Source organism: Coniosporium apollinis (assembly GCF_000281105.1).
Source record: "Coniosporium apollinis CBS 100218 chromosome Unknown supercont1.46, whole genome shotgun sequence".
NCBI lineage: Eukaryota > Fungi > Ascomycota > Dothideomycetes > Coniosporium > Coniosporium apollinis.
This window is the reverse complement of record NW_006913308.1, coordinates 210449-226913: the sequence shown is the minus strand read 5'-3', so window position 1 is coordinate 226913 and position 16465 is coordinate 210449. Positions and strand designations below refer to the sequence as shown.

Genomic DNA, 16465 nt, shown 5'->3' with positions numbered 1-16465 from the left:
CTGTCTCCTATCGTCCGTTCTCGTACTTTCAGGAACCCCCTTATGGTCTAAAATGTCTGCTTCCAACGCACTTCCAGTGATGGCCATTCTGCATCAATTGCTCTTTCTCTTGGGGTCCGGAGCAGTTTTGGGTTTTCTATATGTACGGATGCACTATGAGCGTGAAACGAGATCCAATGCTTATATACCAAGGTAGATGGTCTGTCTGGCAGCGTACCGGCTCTCGCCCCTGCATCCTTACTGCAAGTATCCCGGCCCCTTGCTCGGAAAAATCACAGCGGCGCGAAGCTTCTACTATGCCACGAAAGGATCCATTCACCGTGATATGCTTGCTCAGCACGAGAAGTATGGCGATGTCGTTCGTTACGCCCCCAATCGGATCCTGGTCAATACTGCGGCTAGCCTAAAAGATATCCATGCCCATGGCAAGAACTTCCGCAAGGCCGCTTCCTACTCAAGCTTCATCGCATAGAAGGATTCACACAGCACCCACAGTGTCATCGACAAGGCCCAGCACAGCCGCAAGCGCAAGCTGATCTCACAAGGTCTTGGCGATGCTGCTCTGCGGACTGCAGAACCCAAGATCCAGGCCCGAATTGATGTCTTCCTGAAGCAGCTCGCAGAGGTGGACTATGCCGCCGGTCAAGCATTCAAGGCGCCTGCATCGGCTCGGAGCTGGGGCCCAAAGAAGAACATGTCAGATGCCTGCAATTTCCTGACCTTCGACGTACGTTTTACCCTCCTTCGATGATTCAAACCTCCACTCTGACCAAATACTCCAGGTCTTCAGCGACCTCCTGCTGGGAAAGTCCTTTGGCATGCTGACCTCGACCCTCAACCGCTTCATTATCCGCGGCGTTGCCTCGTCCTCCAAACGAGCCGGCATCTTCCTGCAGATGCCCTGGCTCACAAATCTCTATGCGGACCTCATCCTCTTCCCAGACACCGCTGTCTGGAGATCCCAGTTCTTCCAGACGGTCGTCGACATCTCGACCGAGCGTCTGGCCATCAAAGAAGGGCGGCAGGATATTTTCCAACTGATTCAAGACGCACGAGATCCGGAGACCGGAGCGGGAATGTCCATGAATGAGCTCGTCAGCGAGTGCACGCTCTTGATTGTCGCCGGCAGTGACACTAGCTCGACCACCCTCGCCGCCGCCTTTTTCTACCTCGCCAAGAATCCGCACGCTCATCAGCGTCTGGCTGATGAGATCTGCAAGACATTCCGCTCTTTAGACGACATCCAAGGTGGAGCCGAGCTCAACGGATGTGCTTACTTACGCGCCTCCATCGACGAGGCCCTAAGACTGAGCCCTCCTGTCGGCGGTGCACCCTGGCGAGAGGCCCAGCGTGGAGGCGCAAACGTCGACGGTCATCGTGTGCCTGCCGGCTACGACGCAGGCGTCGGCACCTATGCAATGCATCATAGTCCGCAGTATTACCCGCGGCCGTTTGACTACTGTCCCGAGAGGTGGCTCGGTGAAGGCTCGTGGACGCCGGAGAGTGTGCAGAAGGCCAAGAGCGCGTTTCATCCTTTCTCCCTTGGTAGGTCTATCGCACGCCATGTTTGCGGTGCCATTGCTAATGCTTGCACCAGGCCCGAGGGGATGTCCCGGAAAGTCCCTAGCGTACGTAATTGATCCCGCGGGCTCGATTGCGATAGAGTATAGCTGATCATGTCAGATACCTCGAGATCTCGCTGGCGCTTGAACGGACTCTCTTTCTCTACGACTTCCGCTTTGCAAACCCAGACGATGCAAATGCTAGTGAGTATGTGCTGACGGACCATTTCACGTCTGCGAAAGACGGTCCGCAGTTGGTGTTTAAAAAGCGTGTCGACGCGTAGGTGTGCTAGGTCGTTCACGATCTGATGAGAGTAGAGTCTACGTGTATTGCCTTGCTACTCAATCAGTGCGGTGATGGTACATCTGCTTGGGTATGACGAGACTAGAAGGCGTGCGCGACGAAGGTGTCTTTCTCGAGTCCAACGAATCTAAGCAGAGTCTAAATAGTGTAGCTCTGAAAACAGACAGTCTTGCGTCAAACGTGCTAGCCTACAAGGCATCATACTGTGTACTATTGTTCCTCAGTCGAGTGGGATTGTCTGCTGAAGCGCTTGTAAGAATGTTGGAGCGAGAATGATCACGGGAGAGGCGCATGCATCGCCAGCTCCGAATAGTGCTTGAGATCTAAGCTTTCAGTCTGCTGTAGTCTGCGCTCAAACAGATCCAATTCTTTGTTTGACAATGCTCACGGTGTTGTTATTGCTCATGCCGTGGATCATGATGTGGAGGGCCAGTGCGGCGGCGGGCTTCGAAGCGGTTGCGGCACACTTTCACAGCCTCAAAACAACAACAGGTGCGCGAAGGCCACATTTTGTATACACACTCACTGGAAGAGTGGGAGCTTCATCATGAAACTTCTGATCTGATTTGGGCTTCGATCTTGGAGTCATTCAGTAGGCAGCTGTAAACTGCAAGAACTGAACGGTTTATATGGATATGGTTCACATTTCCCCAGAAAAATTCGTGGAAGGAGCAGCGGTACCATGAGTCCAGAGCGAATGTATTGACGGTACGAAGCTTAGGCATAGTGCCACGAGGTCCCGCAAGCTTTCCCCCTAAGAAGAATTACCTGACTGCCCTGTCTCCGGCGCCTTCTCCGATTTGTTATGAACCAGATCTTGCGTTCACCGCTGTGGCCTGCTTCCCACACTCATAATCACCTTGCCGATGTAGATGGGAAGAGTGTTTGCCTAGTCTCGGGGCTACGACTGCACATTCTCACCGTTACGCAAAGAGCTTGTTCCTCTACAAATGAACAAGTCAGTACCAACTTCGTCATGCGCGCTTCTTCTCCGCGCAGGGGGTATACTTACACCCAAGAACAAGGACAGGATAAAGCACGCTGCGCTAGCAGCCAGCAGGAGGTACCAAACATTTTTAATCGAGGCCACAATAGCGGCGACGACAGATGCGCGGGCGGCCTCTGGGAGTGTTTGGTACTCCGTACTGTACGTTCCAGCAGCAAGACTCCGGATCTGTTGCACCGAGTACTCCGATAAGAGGGGAGAGACATTCTTGACGGCGGTGTTTTGGAAAATGGACCCAGCGACTGCGAGGAAGAAGGTTATGCCGAAAGACTGGGCTTTGGGACGGATCAGCACATTGTCCACCCTGATAATGTGGTAGCTCTCGGTACTCACCGACACTTGTGAAACCCACAGAGTCACTTATCTCTTCCGGCGTCACCAGTGCCTGCGCAACTGGGTATGCCGCATTGACCGACGAACCGACGCCCATACCGAGGAGGGCGGTGAAGCCATAGATAGCTGAAACATGCGTTGTAGATGTCACAGTGACCGGAAGCGTTAGCTAGATTACAGATCAACTTGGGGAAGACATCACTTACCCATCAAGGCCGTGCCGACGGTCATGGCGGCGCCCGCGAAGACGTACCACGGGAATTAGTAGCCGAATTTGGTCATGAGTGTTCCGTTCAAGAGCGAAAAGAGGACGGTCATGGCGATGTATGGCAGTAGGCGGACAGCGGCCTCAAGTGCCGTATCGCCCTGTTACGCAATCAGCTGAAGGCCGAGTGCGCCGAAGGAAAGGGATTCCTACAAATGCGAACTGGAACAGCAGAGGAATGAAGTATGCCGAGCCCTTGTTTAGTCAGTGGCTGCAGTGCCTCAACTCGGTCTTTAGACTCACCAAGAGGATTCCAGACAGGAAAAACAGCTGCATTTGGATGTTGACAAGCAGTGGTCGCCGTGTAGAGTGCATTGGATAGAGCCTTTGCGCGCGCGGAATGAAGGGGTGGAAGTGCTGGGAGAGAACGAAAGCAATGAAGAATACACCAGCGAGGATCCAAAGAGCGATCTCATTCGGGGAGTCCCAGACGTAGTAGCTGCCTCCAAAGTTGATCGCCATGATGGAGCAGGTCATAAAGGCGTAGAACCAGCTGATGCCAAACCAGTCAACCTGCTTCAGCTTGTCTTTCAACGGTGTGTCCTTTTGAAAGTTGATGTTTGGCAGGATCCACAGGTAGGCTGGGGCGAACAGTACACCGATGGGCAGGTTGATGTACAGAGACTGGAGCTTGTCAATCGTAATTCTTCAAAGACTGAGCAGCCAGACTCACCCATCTCCATGTGGCAGAACTGTCTGCAAAGGCGCCACCGACCTGGGAGATCAGCCGCTGCGAGTGAATACTACAGAGAGCTTAACTTACGACTGGACCTAGCACGGTCCCGACGCCCCTGTAGGAATGTCAATCAAGATCCCACCGCGACTTCGTTGAGAACCCTACCAGATCACGCCCAGAATGCCCATGTAAGTGGGCCGTTCTCTGACGGTTGTCGTCACAGCGAGGTACGTGATGCATCCAACGTACATACCGGATCCCTAGCTCGGAATCAGCACTTGTGGGGCAAGGAGACTGTTCTCTTGGGACTTACGCCGATACCTCTGCAGATACATCAGCTCAACGAAACCGGAGTAGCGTGCACGTTGTGTGGAGAGATGACTCACGCAATGACTCTCCCCAAGATGAACGCATCTATCGTTGGTGCAGCTGCACAAAGCGCACTGCCAACCTCGAAGATCAATACGGTAAGGCAATAAAGCCACTTGATGCTGAATACTCCGTATGCCTTGCCCCTATCGACGGTGTGAGTGATGTTGACTCTATGACGGTCTCCTAACACTTTCAGATGCGTACCAAGGCAGAATGGAGACGGCTCCGAGAGCAAATCCAGTACCCATCCAAGGGAGCTGTTCGATCTCCCCAAGGCTGTTGATGACTGCAGGCTGAATGTCGGCCACCTTTGTTGCAGGTCAGTACCATCACAATACGGACCGTTGGAAGCGAGACTGACAACTGTGTTATCGAGCGAGAACAAGAAGGTACTGGAGAGCATAGCGGACACCGCCAGGAACCACTGCAAAATGGGATTAGCGGCGGCCAACAAGTACAGCAAAGGAAAATGGATGCGTACTTTGACACCATGAATGGAGCGCGCATCTTGCCCGGGTGAAGTTCCTGCCTGCTCCACGTCCTGTTGGTTTACAGAGCCATTTGAAGGGCTAGATGCGGAGTTGTCCTCTTCGGGCTTGTGCAGTTTTTTCTCTAAATCAGTCGTTGCCATTTTCGATGTGGTCGATGTCCGGCCAAGTAGGGCAGCTTTTGCTCTTTGGAGTATCTGTGTTCCGATGACTGTTCCGCTTCGTGTCAAACACAGGCGTGAAGGCCGCTATGTGTCCGCCAAGGCAGGTGCTTCCATGTTTATGTAGGAGCTTGCAGCGCCGTTCGGGGCCAGGCGCCGCAATCTCCATTCACCTCCGGGCAGCATTTCACTTTTCGCCGACGGATATAAGGACAAAGTCCGCTCTGGCAGCGTCGTCACCAACTGTGTCTCCAACTGTACACGATGTTGGAGTGTAATCGAGAAATTGACGCGCCTGCGGGCCGAGCCACCGCGGGAACCAGTCTTGGCCTCGCTTCTCGGGCTCGGGCCGAAGCTTCCCAGGATCAATAACACCACCTCACGCCTTGCAGCAACGACTGTGGTTGTCAAGTACTAAGGATGCTGCGTGTTGCTTCAGCGGTGACCAATCCAAGGATGGATGGATTTTGACGCCCTGTATGTCATGGCATGCATTGCGAAGATGCGCGTCACTCAAAAAAGCGATGGAGCGTAAAGTACAGAAGGCACCGTGCGTAGAGGGGCCAGCTATGTCTTTTTTCCAAGGGAATACGAAGCACGGAAGGCATCGTGTGTAGAAGAGCTGGCCATGTCTGTTTTCTGGGTAGACAAAAAAGCGTAAAGAGGAGCTAGCTATGTCTTTCTCCCCGAGGAGACACAGAGGTCCGCCAGATACATCACTTTGCAGATGATTGGATAACCCACACGCAAGAGCATCGGTTTGTATCTACGATAGCACACAAGGCTGCTAGATACCTGTGCTATCCGCAATCTCGTCAATGGCCTCTATCATATGTGATATCTCTTCCCTAACAGCCTTCTGCATCGCTGCGACGAGGAGCTTGACATTCTGCTACGCTAGAATAGCCGACGCTAGATTAGGAACCTAAATTTGTTCAGGCCGGGAAGGCATGGCAGATATATGATACACTCCCTCGCGAAAAGCTTACGTAGGCCGTCTTGCTGTAGAAGGGAAGCTTGTTCGTCTGTAGCAACACCGTAAACGCCCGAAACCGTAAGTTCGTAGTCCCCCCTTGGATAGAAACTGAACGAACGAGTCGAAGATGGCGGGATCGGTGCTCTCGAGCAGCATGGGGCGGCGCGTGTCCATGTCCTTTTTGTTGCAGACGTTGCGGAAGTAGACAAACCCTTTGCATAGAAGGCCTTTGTTCAAATTCCAGTTTCTGCGATTGTCGCTATCTTGCGCGTGGACTTCGATCATGCCCCCTGAATCTAAGGAGCTGTGCGCACGGTCACTGTCGCCTAGTGGACGCGAACGGTAACGGTATCCTCGGAGAACATGCCGGCAACACCCTGGTCGTCGCCGAGCGAAGCCGACAGGCATGCGACACCAGAAGGAGCGTGTCTTCAATGCGAGAGAAAGTCAGAGCCCGCTTGCTAGAGCTGAACTGGCAGCAAGCTCCAGCTCTCACCTCTCCGCCAACCCTGCCTTGAGTTTCCCAACCTGACGGACGGTCCAGCTCATGGCAGGGTGTCCATTAATCGGTCCGTTGTCGTCGGAGGCATTTGGACGGTCCAACGAGGTAAGGACGCGCCATCGGACTGGTAACTAAGCTCCGGGCGGCCCGAGGACGGACTGACAAAAGCTGGACGGAGTTGGATAGATTTGAACGGGTCTTGGCATGGTGTCGTGGAATCTTGACAACATTCACTTGGGTACAGTACACAAGATCTTGCCGGTTGATGCTTTCCTTGGCGCCAAACGCCTGCCCATTGCCCATTGTGCCCACCGCCGCTAGCCGCAGTGTATGATGTCGCCGGCGCCGGGCGCGCTGCTCGGGACCAACTTTCGGCATATCCAGTGTTGCTGGCACATAAGGGCTTCAACCGCCGGCTGCTGTGGCTGAAGTAAGCTTGATGCGAGGCGACAGTGGATTAGACGTAGCTGCTTCTGTGGTGTTGCCGGTGTTGCTGCCGACGCTCGACAAAACCTGTGGGATGGACCGTCTAGTTTCCATGACATCGGGTTACTGTGAGGTTGCGCACCTCAAACTCGCAGAGCCACATCTGCGTGGTGGGGCTGAGGTCATCCTGAGACGGATCCAGGGGCGTAGATTGCTTTGTAGTCACACACGAATTAACACAGCTATTGCAGCGAGTACGCAGCTGCGGAGCCGCCTGTATCGAAGTCACTCTCTGCAGGTTACTTCGGTTTCCTCATCCAGTGCTCGATACTGGTCCAGGACTGCTCCAGACGAAACCTCTCCGTGAGTGGGAGTACTAGGATCGCGAGGGACTGCTCCGGATCGCGCGTGAGCACAAAACAGGCCTTGCATGAGTTTTGGCATTAGCTACATGCGGCGTTCTCTCCTTCCCGTGCTTTCCACTGGGGCTCACCCTTTTTCAGGCAGATGTGGACATTGCCACACCTTTTGAAGCCTGAGGTAGGCCAGCTCCTCAGCTTTGACCTGTCATTCTTAACGACCTTCTCTATTCAAGAAAGAGACTCAACAGCGTCTGGGATTTCTTCTTGGGAATGAACGCTCAAGGGGACAAGACCTTAGACACGCCAGGTCGCTCTGCCGTCTCCTGATTCCCGTTACAAGCTCAAAGCCAGGGTCCATGTTATATTAGCCACTAAAGCTGGTGTGTTCGTCTTTCATTCTTTTTCTACTATATGCCTCTACGCGAATCATGGACTGGCCGTGATAGTCGACTAAGGACGAGTGAGCCTCCAGGTTCCGTGGTCACGATGCGTCCCTCTGTTGCAGCCAGCCTCTTGGCACTTCGACAAACGGTACTTGTGGTGGTTACAGAGCTTGTTGATGGTGTTGATGATGTTGAGCTCTGGCAGGCGTGAGACGGGAAGTGGGTGGAATCTTGGCAACGGCGCTTGGGGCCGAGACGGAGGTTCCAACACCTCCAGGGTTTACTGTACCTCCGGTTGTTCTCGTGCTCCTATCATTTATTGGCAATAAGGTAAGACACCGCCAGAGATGAATTTTCGAGAAGCCCTCGATCTATCATCGTAATATAAATGAGTCATACACGAAGACAAGCTCCTCATGAGCAATAAGTCCGAGGCGTCGCTGCCCCGCTGAAGCTGAACTCGTATCGACTTTGTCAGCTTCGGCCGAGTTGCAAGTAGCGAGCCGTGAAGGACCTCATAGAACACTCCATAAAGAGACAGGTCATATCTGGGCATCTCAGTTGATGGTCATCCACCGCAGCATCGTCTTAACACACAATCATGTCCTCCGGCATCCCTCTTGCGGTCTGCGGCCGCCACGCAGATATTGCGAAAGCCGTCGGCGAGAAACTGTCGCCAGAATACGATAGTGCTTCTCCATACAGTATTCCCTAGGAAATCTTACTGACGCAGGAGCAAGTTGTCCACGTGTGCCTCACGCACGAGGCTGCGCTTCAAGAACTTCCGGCCATCCTTCGCGGCGACCTTGTGGGACCGTCATCGGGCATCGGCACGAACGCTGAGCGGGACGCCGCTGAACGGATAGCCCCTACGGCTGTGTTGATGGGTGGCGGCGTTACGATGGAAGAGTTTCAAGAGTTGAAGGAGAAGGCCGGTGGGAATGAAGATGTGAAATGGTTCAAGCTCACCATGGAGAGGCTCAAGGAGCTGGGAGGTCCCAGCCCGGACATAATCGTGACAGTATGGAGGGAGATTCTAAAAGATGCTGGGTTGTAGTGGAGCGGTCCGCTAGATATGAGCGGAAGGAGATCCAAATCCTATATCCTACACCGATCCAGCGCTGTTTACTGAGACATGAGCACATGTACATGCTCCAACATAATAACAGTGGGTTGAGAATTGGCGTCTCCGTCATCGAACAACCTATTGGAAGTTTGTGGGGAGCTTAATCTGTTATATTCGCTTGGGGAAACCGAGAGTGTCAGCTCCACTAAGAACTCAACTGGCGAGCAACTCTGCTGTCTTCCTGTAGCCTTAGATTGAATCGATATCAGCATGCTCACTCACTTCTCGGATACTCTTGATGATAGTTAACACCTACCTAAATACGTAGCTTTCCGCATCCATGCTTGTACTCCCGTACTCAACACACCCTCCCTTGTAAAGCTTCAGGTGCGAGAGAACCACGGATACAAGGACTTTCAGCCCCAGTTCGAGAGGCACTTGGCCTCAAACAGCAAGTTCTGGGGAACACCCCTGGTGTGTCGACCGAAGGAGCGGCCGCTTGCATAACACGATGGTAATAAATGTCCACTAACAGACTAAGCGCACCCAGACCGCACAAGCCATCCCTAACTCGTCTGCCAACGGCCACTTACTACTGTGTTCTATTACTACCAAGCGCTACAGAGTGCTGTTCAATACCTACCTACATAAAAACTGCCCGCTATCTTGCACTCACGATCCTTTTACAAACTGCACGGGGTCCCTAGGCACATGACGCGGTCCGCGCCTGCTCACGTCCACGTCCGGAGCCTTTGAAGACCGTCCGCTCGCTTTGCCTCGCCTATGGCGGAGTCGTCGTAGAACCGTGGTATGGACCAGAAGCAGCATCTTCCTCCTTCACAGGTTTCTCACGCATCGGACCTTTCACCGCTCGCTTCCAGGTACCGAACAAAATCTCATCGTCCAAAACTTTCCTCTTGAGCTGCGCAACCTCACCTCATCAACCCCACCACCCCGCGACACACTACATAAGCTTTCGTGACCACCACGGCAATATCCAGCCAGGGTTGCGAGTCGTCACTGTCGTTAGAACGGCTTCTCATGTCTCCCAGGATCACTCGCTCTACTGCGAGGTCTCTAGCAGCTTCTTCAAATCCCGACAACGCAAACCCGCCGCCCGCTACCACCGCTCCTCCGCCTAAGCCTCCACCGAAGCCTCCATCTCGCAAGCGAAAGGCAACCACTCAAGACACAAGCCCGAGCGCCGCCGCGCCTACACGAGCTGCTGCATCCCGAGGTCCTAGCAAGCGGGCCAAAGTTGAAGCACCCGAAGATCCTCCCCCACCTCCCGTGCCTGTGGCACGGTCGAGGCGAGCAAAGGCAGACACGGCCATGTCAAACATGGGGTACCTCACACTCGTTGACCGTCGTGGTTCAACTGCTGACTGTAGCAGGCCTCCAGCAGGACCGTCCGAGGACAAGAATGCAAAACCGGCAACCACATCCGCATCGTCGCCCAAGCGTGGCAGCCGTAGGAAGGAAAACAAAGGTGAGCATAGGATTCTCATGACACAGATGGCAAGGGCTGACTGATTTTGTTGAAGAAACGCCATCACGCAAGCCCCCATCATCATCCAGACGTACTAGGAAATCGGCATTAGTACTCGACGAAGACGTCGCGATGGCCGATACGCCAGAGACGAAGAAGGCAGACAACAATGAGAAGGATCCAAGCCAGGACTCGACCGACGACAGCGCTGAGGAAGGGGAACAATCTCACCCTCACGATGAGCTGGACCCGGAGACCTTTGCAAACCGTTATCTTGGGCGGTCCGGCGGTCCAGGCGGCCTCTCAGGGACACTACGCGCGCTGAGTGGCATGATGTCGGCAACAGCTGCAAATCTTCGAGGAATCCTGGAAAACCTTAGATCACACGATCCGTCCGTACAACTTATCGCTCTCCAAGAACTGTCCGAACTGTTACTTCTACTCAATGAAGATCACCTCGCCGGCTACTTTTCGCCAGACCAGTATGTAAAGGAACTTGTCAAACTCATGCAGCCAAGCGATTTTGGCGAGGAGAACCCGGAGATCATGCTTCTCGCATGCCGTTGCATTGCCAACCTGATGGAGGCTCTGCCTGCGGCTACTCCCGCTGTTGTCTATGGCGGCGCGGTGCCTATACTCTGCCAGAAGCTGCTCGAAATCCATTACATCGACGTCGCGGAACAAGCGCTCAGCACACTAGAGAGGATATCCGTTGAGTTTCCAGCGTCTATAGTCCGCGAAGGGGGTCTTACGGCATGTCTCACCTACCTCGACTTTTTCGCTACAGGTACCCAGCGGTCTGCGGTCACTACAGCTGCCAACTGCTGTCGAAACCTGCCGGAGGACTCGTTCCCCGTTGTCCGGGATGCCATGCCCATCCTGCTGAACGTTCTCAACGGCAGTGATCAGAGGGTCGTTGAACAGGGCTGTTTGTGCGTCTCTAGGATCGTCGAGAGCTTCAAATGGCAAGAAAGCAAGCTGGAAGAGCTAGTGAGCACGGATTTGCTAAGTGCCGTCCTCCGTCTGCTACTGCCGGGCAGCACAAACCTCATCGGTCCCACTGTTCACACTCAGTTCCTCAGGGTACTGGCTATCACCGCACGTGCAAGCCCTCGCTTGTCCGTGGAGCTGTTCAAGATGAAGGTTGTAGACACCCTGTACCAAATCCTGACTGGCGTGTCACCGCCAAGTGGTACAGACGATATCGCAACAAAAATCGACAGCGTGGTCATTATGCAAGCCTTGATCCACCGACCACGGGATCAGGTCTTCGAGACACTGAACGTCATTTGCGAGCTATTGCCAAGTGTCTCACGCGACGGCCTGCTGTACTTGGATGATCTTCTCGACGTTGGACCCTCCGGAGATGACTACATGACGTTGTCAGCAAAGTCGAAACAACCGAACGACAAGCGCGTGCAGCTGCTCGAGGAATGCAAAGACGAAGTCAAGCGCTTCGCTACCATACTCTTGCCCACACTTACGGACGCCTACTCCAGCACGGTCAACCTTAGTGTACGTCAGAAAGTTCTTACCGCCCAACTGAAGATGCTCTCCAACCTGGATGTGGATATTCTGGAAGACGCACTTCGAACCGTACCATATGCATCATTCCTAGCCTCGATCCTGTCCCAGCGAGATCATGCCATACTCGTGACTTTTGCATTGCAGGCTGCAGAACTCTTACTGAAGCGGCTCGAGCCAATCTACCGTTACCAGTTCTACCGCGAGGGTGTCATTGCTGAAATATCGAAGCTGGCCAGCCGGCCCTGTAAGATCCCTGAACTCAAAGAGAAGCTGCGGAAAGCAGGGTTTGATGTTGAGCCTGTTGCTACCTCAAGCCAAGACACGAGCTCTGAGGAGGACGTTGATCTGGAGCAAGAAGTTCACATTGCCGGTGATGAAGACAATTCCGAAGATGATGGAGACGACCTCGAGGAACACGACGACGGGATCCGTGGTGGTGACGACGAGTTTGAGTCTTCATCGTCTGAGGAGGAAACGTACGTTCACCCTCCAATGCCTGACGTCGAAGACCTCATTACCCTTCGTGCAAGAAAGTTCATGGAAGTGCATGAAACGGAAGGCAAGAAGATCATGCAAGAAAAGGCAGCCAGCATCCTTGAGGACCTGAAGTCAATGGCTGAAGCTATGAAAGCACACATATCCAATCAGGGCGACACTGACAGTGTCGAGGTGTTCCGACGGCTTGCGGAATACTTCAGTCCTGATCCATTAGAAAGCATCACTAGCTACGAACTCTTGACGTCTGGAATTCTCGGAGCGCTGTTGGATCTTTTCTCCGGTCCAAGTGCGGAAGAGAATGCAGATGCGAGGTCCGCTTTTCTCAAAACCTTCATGAGTTCAGGCGTGCAAACCGATCAGAGGACCGCAGCCCCAAGCGCCACTGCATTCAGCGTGCTGGTTCACAAACTGCAAGATCTCTTAAGTCGCGCTGAGCATTTCGAAGTCATCACTGTCCATCAGAACTCTTACGACAGTAACCGGGGTAGCGCTGCATCGATGCTTGCAAAGCAGCTGCGCTTGAAACTTGTCGCGGACGAAGACTCAGGCATACCGGCGAATTTCCGAAGCTTCCAAGTTACCATCCATGCGATCGCGACGTTCAAAGCACTCGACGACTACCTTCGCCCAAGGATAAGCTTAGCTGAGCGTCCGAGGGTTCCGAAGAGCCGGGAGAGTTCGATCGCCGCATATGCTGCTGCACTGAGCAGCCGATCACCGCTAGGAGGCGGAAGCTCGGCCACTCCACCTTCGAAGACAGCAAACCCTTCAGATTCCACTAATCGCCTCAGTGTAAAGAAAACTCGATCTAAGCAAGCTGCTGTACCACCTCCCGCTACGCCAGGTTCGACTGGAGCACCCGAGAGGCCCTCCAGCACGCGACGTTCGAGTCGACGGCATCAGGCTCAGATTCAAGCGACCCCACCACCGCCGCCTCCGCCGCCAGCGCCCGCAGAGCCCTCAGACAACTTGCAGGACCCTCTTGAGTGCGCTGATGAGGCTCCCTTGGACGACGAAGACGAATCTCAAGATGGTGTTATGGATGCTATTATGGGCGAACTCGAGGATGAAATGGATGAAGATGTGCCAGAACCAGACCCAGACCCAGTCACTCTTGAGTATGCTGCCACTGGCAAGGTAAGCGCTCGCAAAGACGATGGGACGCGGATAGCCACTCCGGTCCAAGGCGCACCAGCCCCAGGTTCTCTTACCGCCGATCGGTTCGAGCGTTTCGCTGCTCTTGCTCGATCGCAAGGCTATCTAGGCGGCTCGGGTTCGTCTTCGCGGCCCATGTCATATGCTGCAGCAATCCAGTCAACGCCCCAAGACTGGCATCTCGAGTTCAGCATGAACGGGCAGACCATTGCGAACGAAACGACCATTTACCGAGCTGTGCACTTCAACCAGACCCAGCCTTCGGAAGTGTCTGCGCGGAACGTCTGGTCGACTCCTCACGTCATCAAGATCAAGCGCGTAGAAGGGCCTCCGCCGGCGTCCAGCTCTCTGAGCCCGACTCCAGAACCTACATCCCCTGTAACTTCTGATCTACCACAGTCACTGGCCAGTCATCCTGCGACTTCCGGCATCCTCCGACTGCTAAGCATCTTGCATGAGCTCAACTCGAACTTGGACGATGTCCTTTCCGATAATGTAGACACGATCAAGCTCAAAGCTGAATCCGTCTCGCAATTCGTCAACACCAAGCTCACCGCTAAGCTCAATCGGCAACTGGAGGAACCACTCATCGTAGCGAGCAACTGCCTTCCCACCTGGAGTGAGGACCTTGCTCGGCTGTATCCGTTCTTGTTCCCCTTCGAGACCAGGCATCTCTTCCTGCAGTCGACCTCATTTGGTTACTCACGATCCATGACGCGATGGCAGAACGCCCAGTCCACCAACGACTCGCGGCGCGATCGACACCGGGACGAGCGGCCGTTCCTGGGCCGCCTGCAGCGCCAGAAGGTCCGCATCTCACGCAACAGGATTCTCGAATCAGCGATCAAAGTCATGGAGCTGTACGGATCTTCGCCCAGCGTGCTGGAGGTCGAGTACTTTGAAGAGGTCGGCACCGGTCTTGGCCCAACGCTTGAGTTTTACTCGACTGTCTCGAAAGAGTTCTCGAAGAAGCGGATCAAGCTTTGGAGGGAGAACGAGTCAGACGACAAGAGCGAGTTCGCCTTTGGAAAACAGGGCCTCTTCCCTGCGCCTATGAGCGAAGAACAGGCCAACAGCGAGAACGGCAAGCGGATCCTGCAACTGTTCAAGGTCCTCGGCAAGTTCATTGCACGATCTATGCTCGACTCACGTATTGTCGATGTGTCGTTCAACCCGACTTTTTTCCGCGTCGGAGATATTACGGCTGTTGCTCCATCGCTTGGCGCTGTCAAGTCCGTTGATGATGGTTTGGCCAAGTCGCTCAAGATGCTCAAGCAGTTCGCAACTGCGAAGAAGAAGATCGACGAGGACGGTCGCCTCAGTGCGGCGCAGAAGGTACAGGCTGCACAGAATATCAAAGTTCACGGAACGCACGTCGAAGATCTTGGATTGGACTTCACGCTTCCTGGATACCCTACCATCGAGCTCGTACCCAATGGCTCCAACATGGCTGTCACAATCGACAACGTTGCCCTATACCTCGAGAAGGTCCTCGACTTCACACTTGGAAGCGGAGTGCAGAGGCAAGTGGACGCCTTCCGGGCTGGCTTCTCCGCGGTTTTCCCTTATTCCGCACTGAAGGCCTTTACTCCGGATGAGCTTGTCATGCTATTCGGACGGGTGGAGGAGGACTGGTCGCTGGAGAGTAAGTGCCAGAATTCTCAATTCCAAAACACTGAGCTAACATTCTCTGCAGCGTTGATGGACTCAATCAAGGCGGACCACGGCTACAACCTCGACAGCAAGAGTGTCCGAAACCTCCTTCAAACCATGAGCGAGCTCTCTCCTACCCGACGGCGGGACTTCCTCCAGTTTGTCACCGGCAGTCCGAAACTTCCCATCGGAGGTGAGCATCCCTTTCTCCGTCTCCACAGCACCTCCCCCAGACCTCCAGCTAACTCACCCTCCCAGGTTTCAAGAGCCTCACGCCAATGTTCACCGTGGTTTGCAAGCCAAGCGAACCCCCGCTTACCTCGGACGACTACCTTCCCAGCGTTATGACTTGCGTCAATTACCTTAAGATGCCTGATTATAGCAGCATTGAGGTGCTGGGCAGGAAGTTGCAGGTTGCGATGAGTGAGGGACAGGGCGCTTTCCATTTATCTTAAGGAGACTCTGAGGGCTGCGAGTTCACTCTGCAGAGACGCTCGTCACTCGCTATGATCCTGACGGCCGGAAATGGGTTGAAATTGCAGACAGGAGACATGAAAGGCATGGATGGTAGTAGGCGCTGGCGGGCATGCAAGGTGTCATTCCCCTTCTCCCCCTAATAATGAGTGTGGTTCGGTTCGGAGTGGCATCGACTGGCTTATGGCATCGTTACTGAGTCCAAGTGGACTAATGGCTTGCATTGACAATCGCTTTCTTGCTTTGAGATTGCATGGCACGGCGAATGATTCGGTTCTTAGTGGGTATCAGGAAGGACTGGGGGTGTGTATGCACGAGCTGGGGGTTTATAGAAGTTTGACATGCTATGAGTGTACTTGAAGTGCTGCTAGTTGGGTAAGACGTAATCCGCAACCGCTCTGGTCGTAACTAAAGCGGGTGAATGCTTAAGATTGGATTACTGCATTTGCTTGTGCGCCTTGCATAGGCTTGCTTTCGACAACGATAAGAACCCGGGCAGCTTTGGATTTGAATGTCATATGAGGCTCTTCGGCGACCCCTGTTTGACAAGGGGCAGATGAGGCTCAAGCGGACCCTGGGATCATCCGGAGAGCGGCCGCACTCCGTCATCGATTCTGCGATCCAAAGCCGCTGACATCTGTCGCCCAAATCCAATCCGCTACATTACCTTCGTTTGACCTTCTAATAGCGGTCGCTACAAAGTTCAGAAGCACCTCACCGGACTAGCAGACCATTGTCTCAGTCCATGCTCCGCGACGTCAGACACACGCCCTTTAGCATCTCAAGT

General features: G+C 53.9%; 5 protein-coding genes across 5 annotated transcripts; 3 read left to right on the top strand and 2 right to left on the bottom strand.

Moving 5' to 3' along the window:
• Nucleotides 1–296: 296 nt before the first annotated feature.
• On the top strand, nucleotides 297–1846 carry W97_07919 (uncharacterized protein; the record flags this gene model as incomplete). Its single annotated transcript, XM_007785788.1, has 5 exons — nucleotides 297–358; nucleotides 496–727; nucleotides 783–1545; nucleotides 1598–1628; nucleotides 1684–1846. The coding sequence occupies 5 exons, from the start codon at nucleotides 297–299 to the stop codon at nucleotides 1844–1846; spliced, it is 1251 nt and encodes a 416-aa protein (XP_007783978.1).
• A 943-nt stretch (nucleotides 1847–2789) lies between these two features.
• On the bottom strand, nucleotides 2790–3436 carry W97_07918 (uncharacterized protein; the record flags this gene model as incomplete). The annotated part of the gene is made up of 4 exons (XM_007785787.1): nucleotides 2790–2810; nucleotides 2879–3147; nucleotides 3206–3331; nucleotides 3412–3436. 4 exons carry the CDS (start codon nucleotides 3434–3436, stop codon nucleotides 2790–2792), a joined length of 441 nt encoding a protein of 146 aa, XP_007783977.1.
• A 30-nt stretch (nucleotides 3437–3466) lies between these two features.
• On the bottom strand, nucleotides 3467–5149 carry W97_07917 (uncharacterized protein; the record flags this gene model as incomplete). Its single annotated transcript, XM_007785786.1, has 11 exons — nucleotides 3467–3571; nucleotides 3624–3665; nucleotides 3714–4094; nucleotides 4144–4185; nucleotides 4234–4261; nucleotides 4312–4406; nucleotides 4460–4469; nucleotides 4533–4661; nucleotides 4723–4826; nucleotides 4880–4942; nucleotides 5000–5149. The coding sequence occupies 11 exons, from the start codon at nucleotides 5147–5149 to the stop codon at nucleotides 3467–3469; spliced, it is 1149 nt and encodes a 382-aa protein (XP_007783976.1).
• A 3268-nt stretch (nucleotides 5150–8417) lies between these two features.
• Nucleotides 8418–8873, top strand: W97_07916 (uncharacterized protein; the record flags this gene model as incomplete). Its single annotated transcript, XM_007785785.1, has 2 exons — nucleotides 8418–8505; nucleotides 8557–8873. The coding sequence occupies 2 exons, from the start codon at nucleotides 8418–8420 to the stop codon at nucleotides 8871–8873; spliced, it is 405 nt and encodes a 134-aa protein (XP_007783975.1).
• Nucleotides 8874–9923: 1050 nt separating this feature from the next.
• On the top strand, nucleotides 9924–15659 carry W97_07915 (uncharacterized protein; the record flags this gene model as incomplete). Its single annotated transcript, XM_007785784.1, has 5 exons — nucleotides 9924–10228; nucleotides 10277–10371; nucleotides 10427–15196; nucleotides 15248–15397; nucleotides 15463–15659. The coding sequence occupies 5 exons, from the start codon at nucleotides 9924–9926 to the stop codon at nucleotides 15657–15659; spliced, it is 5517 nt and encodes a 1838-aa protein (XP_007783974.1).
• Between the last annotated feature and the right edge of the window lie 806 nt (nucleotides 15660–16465).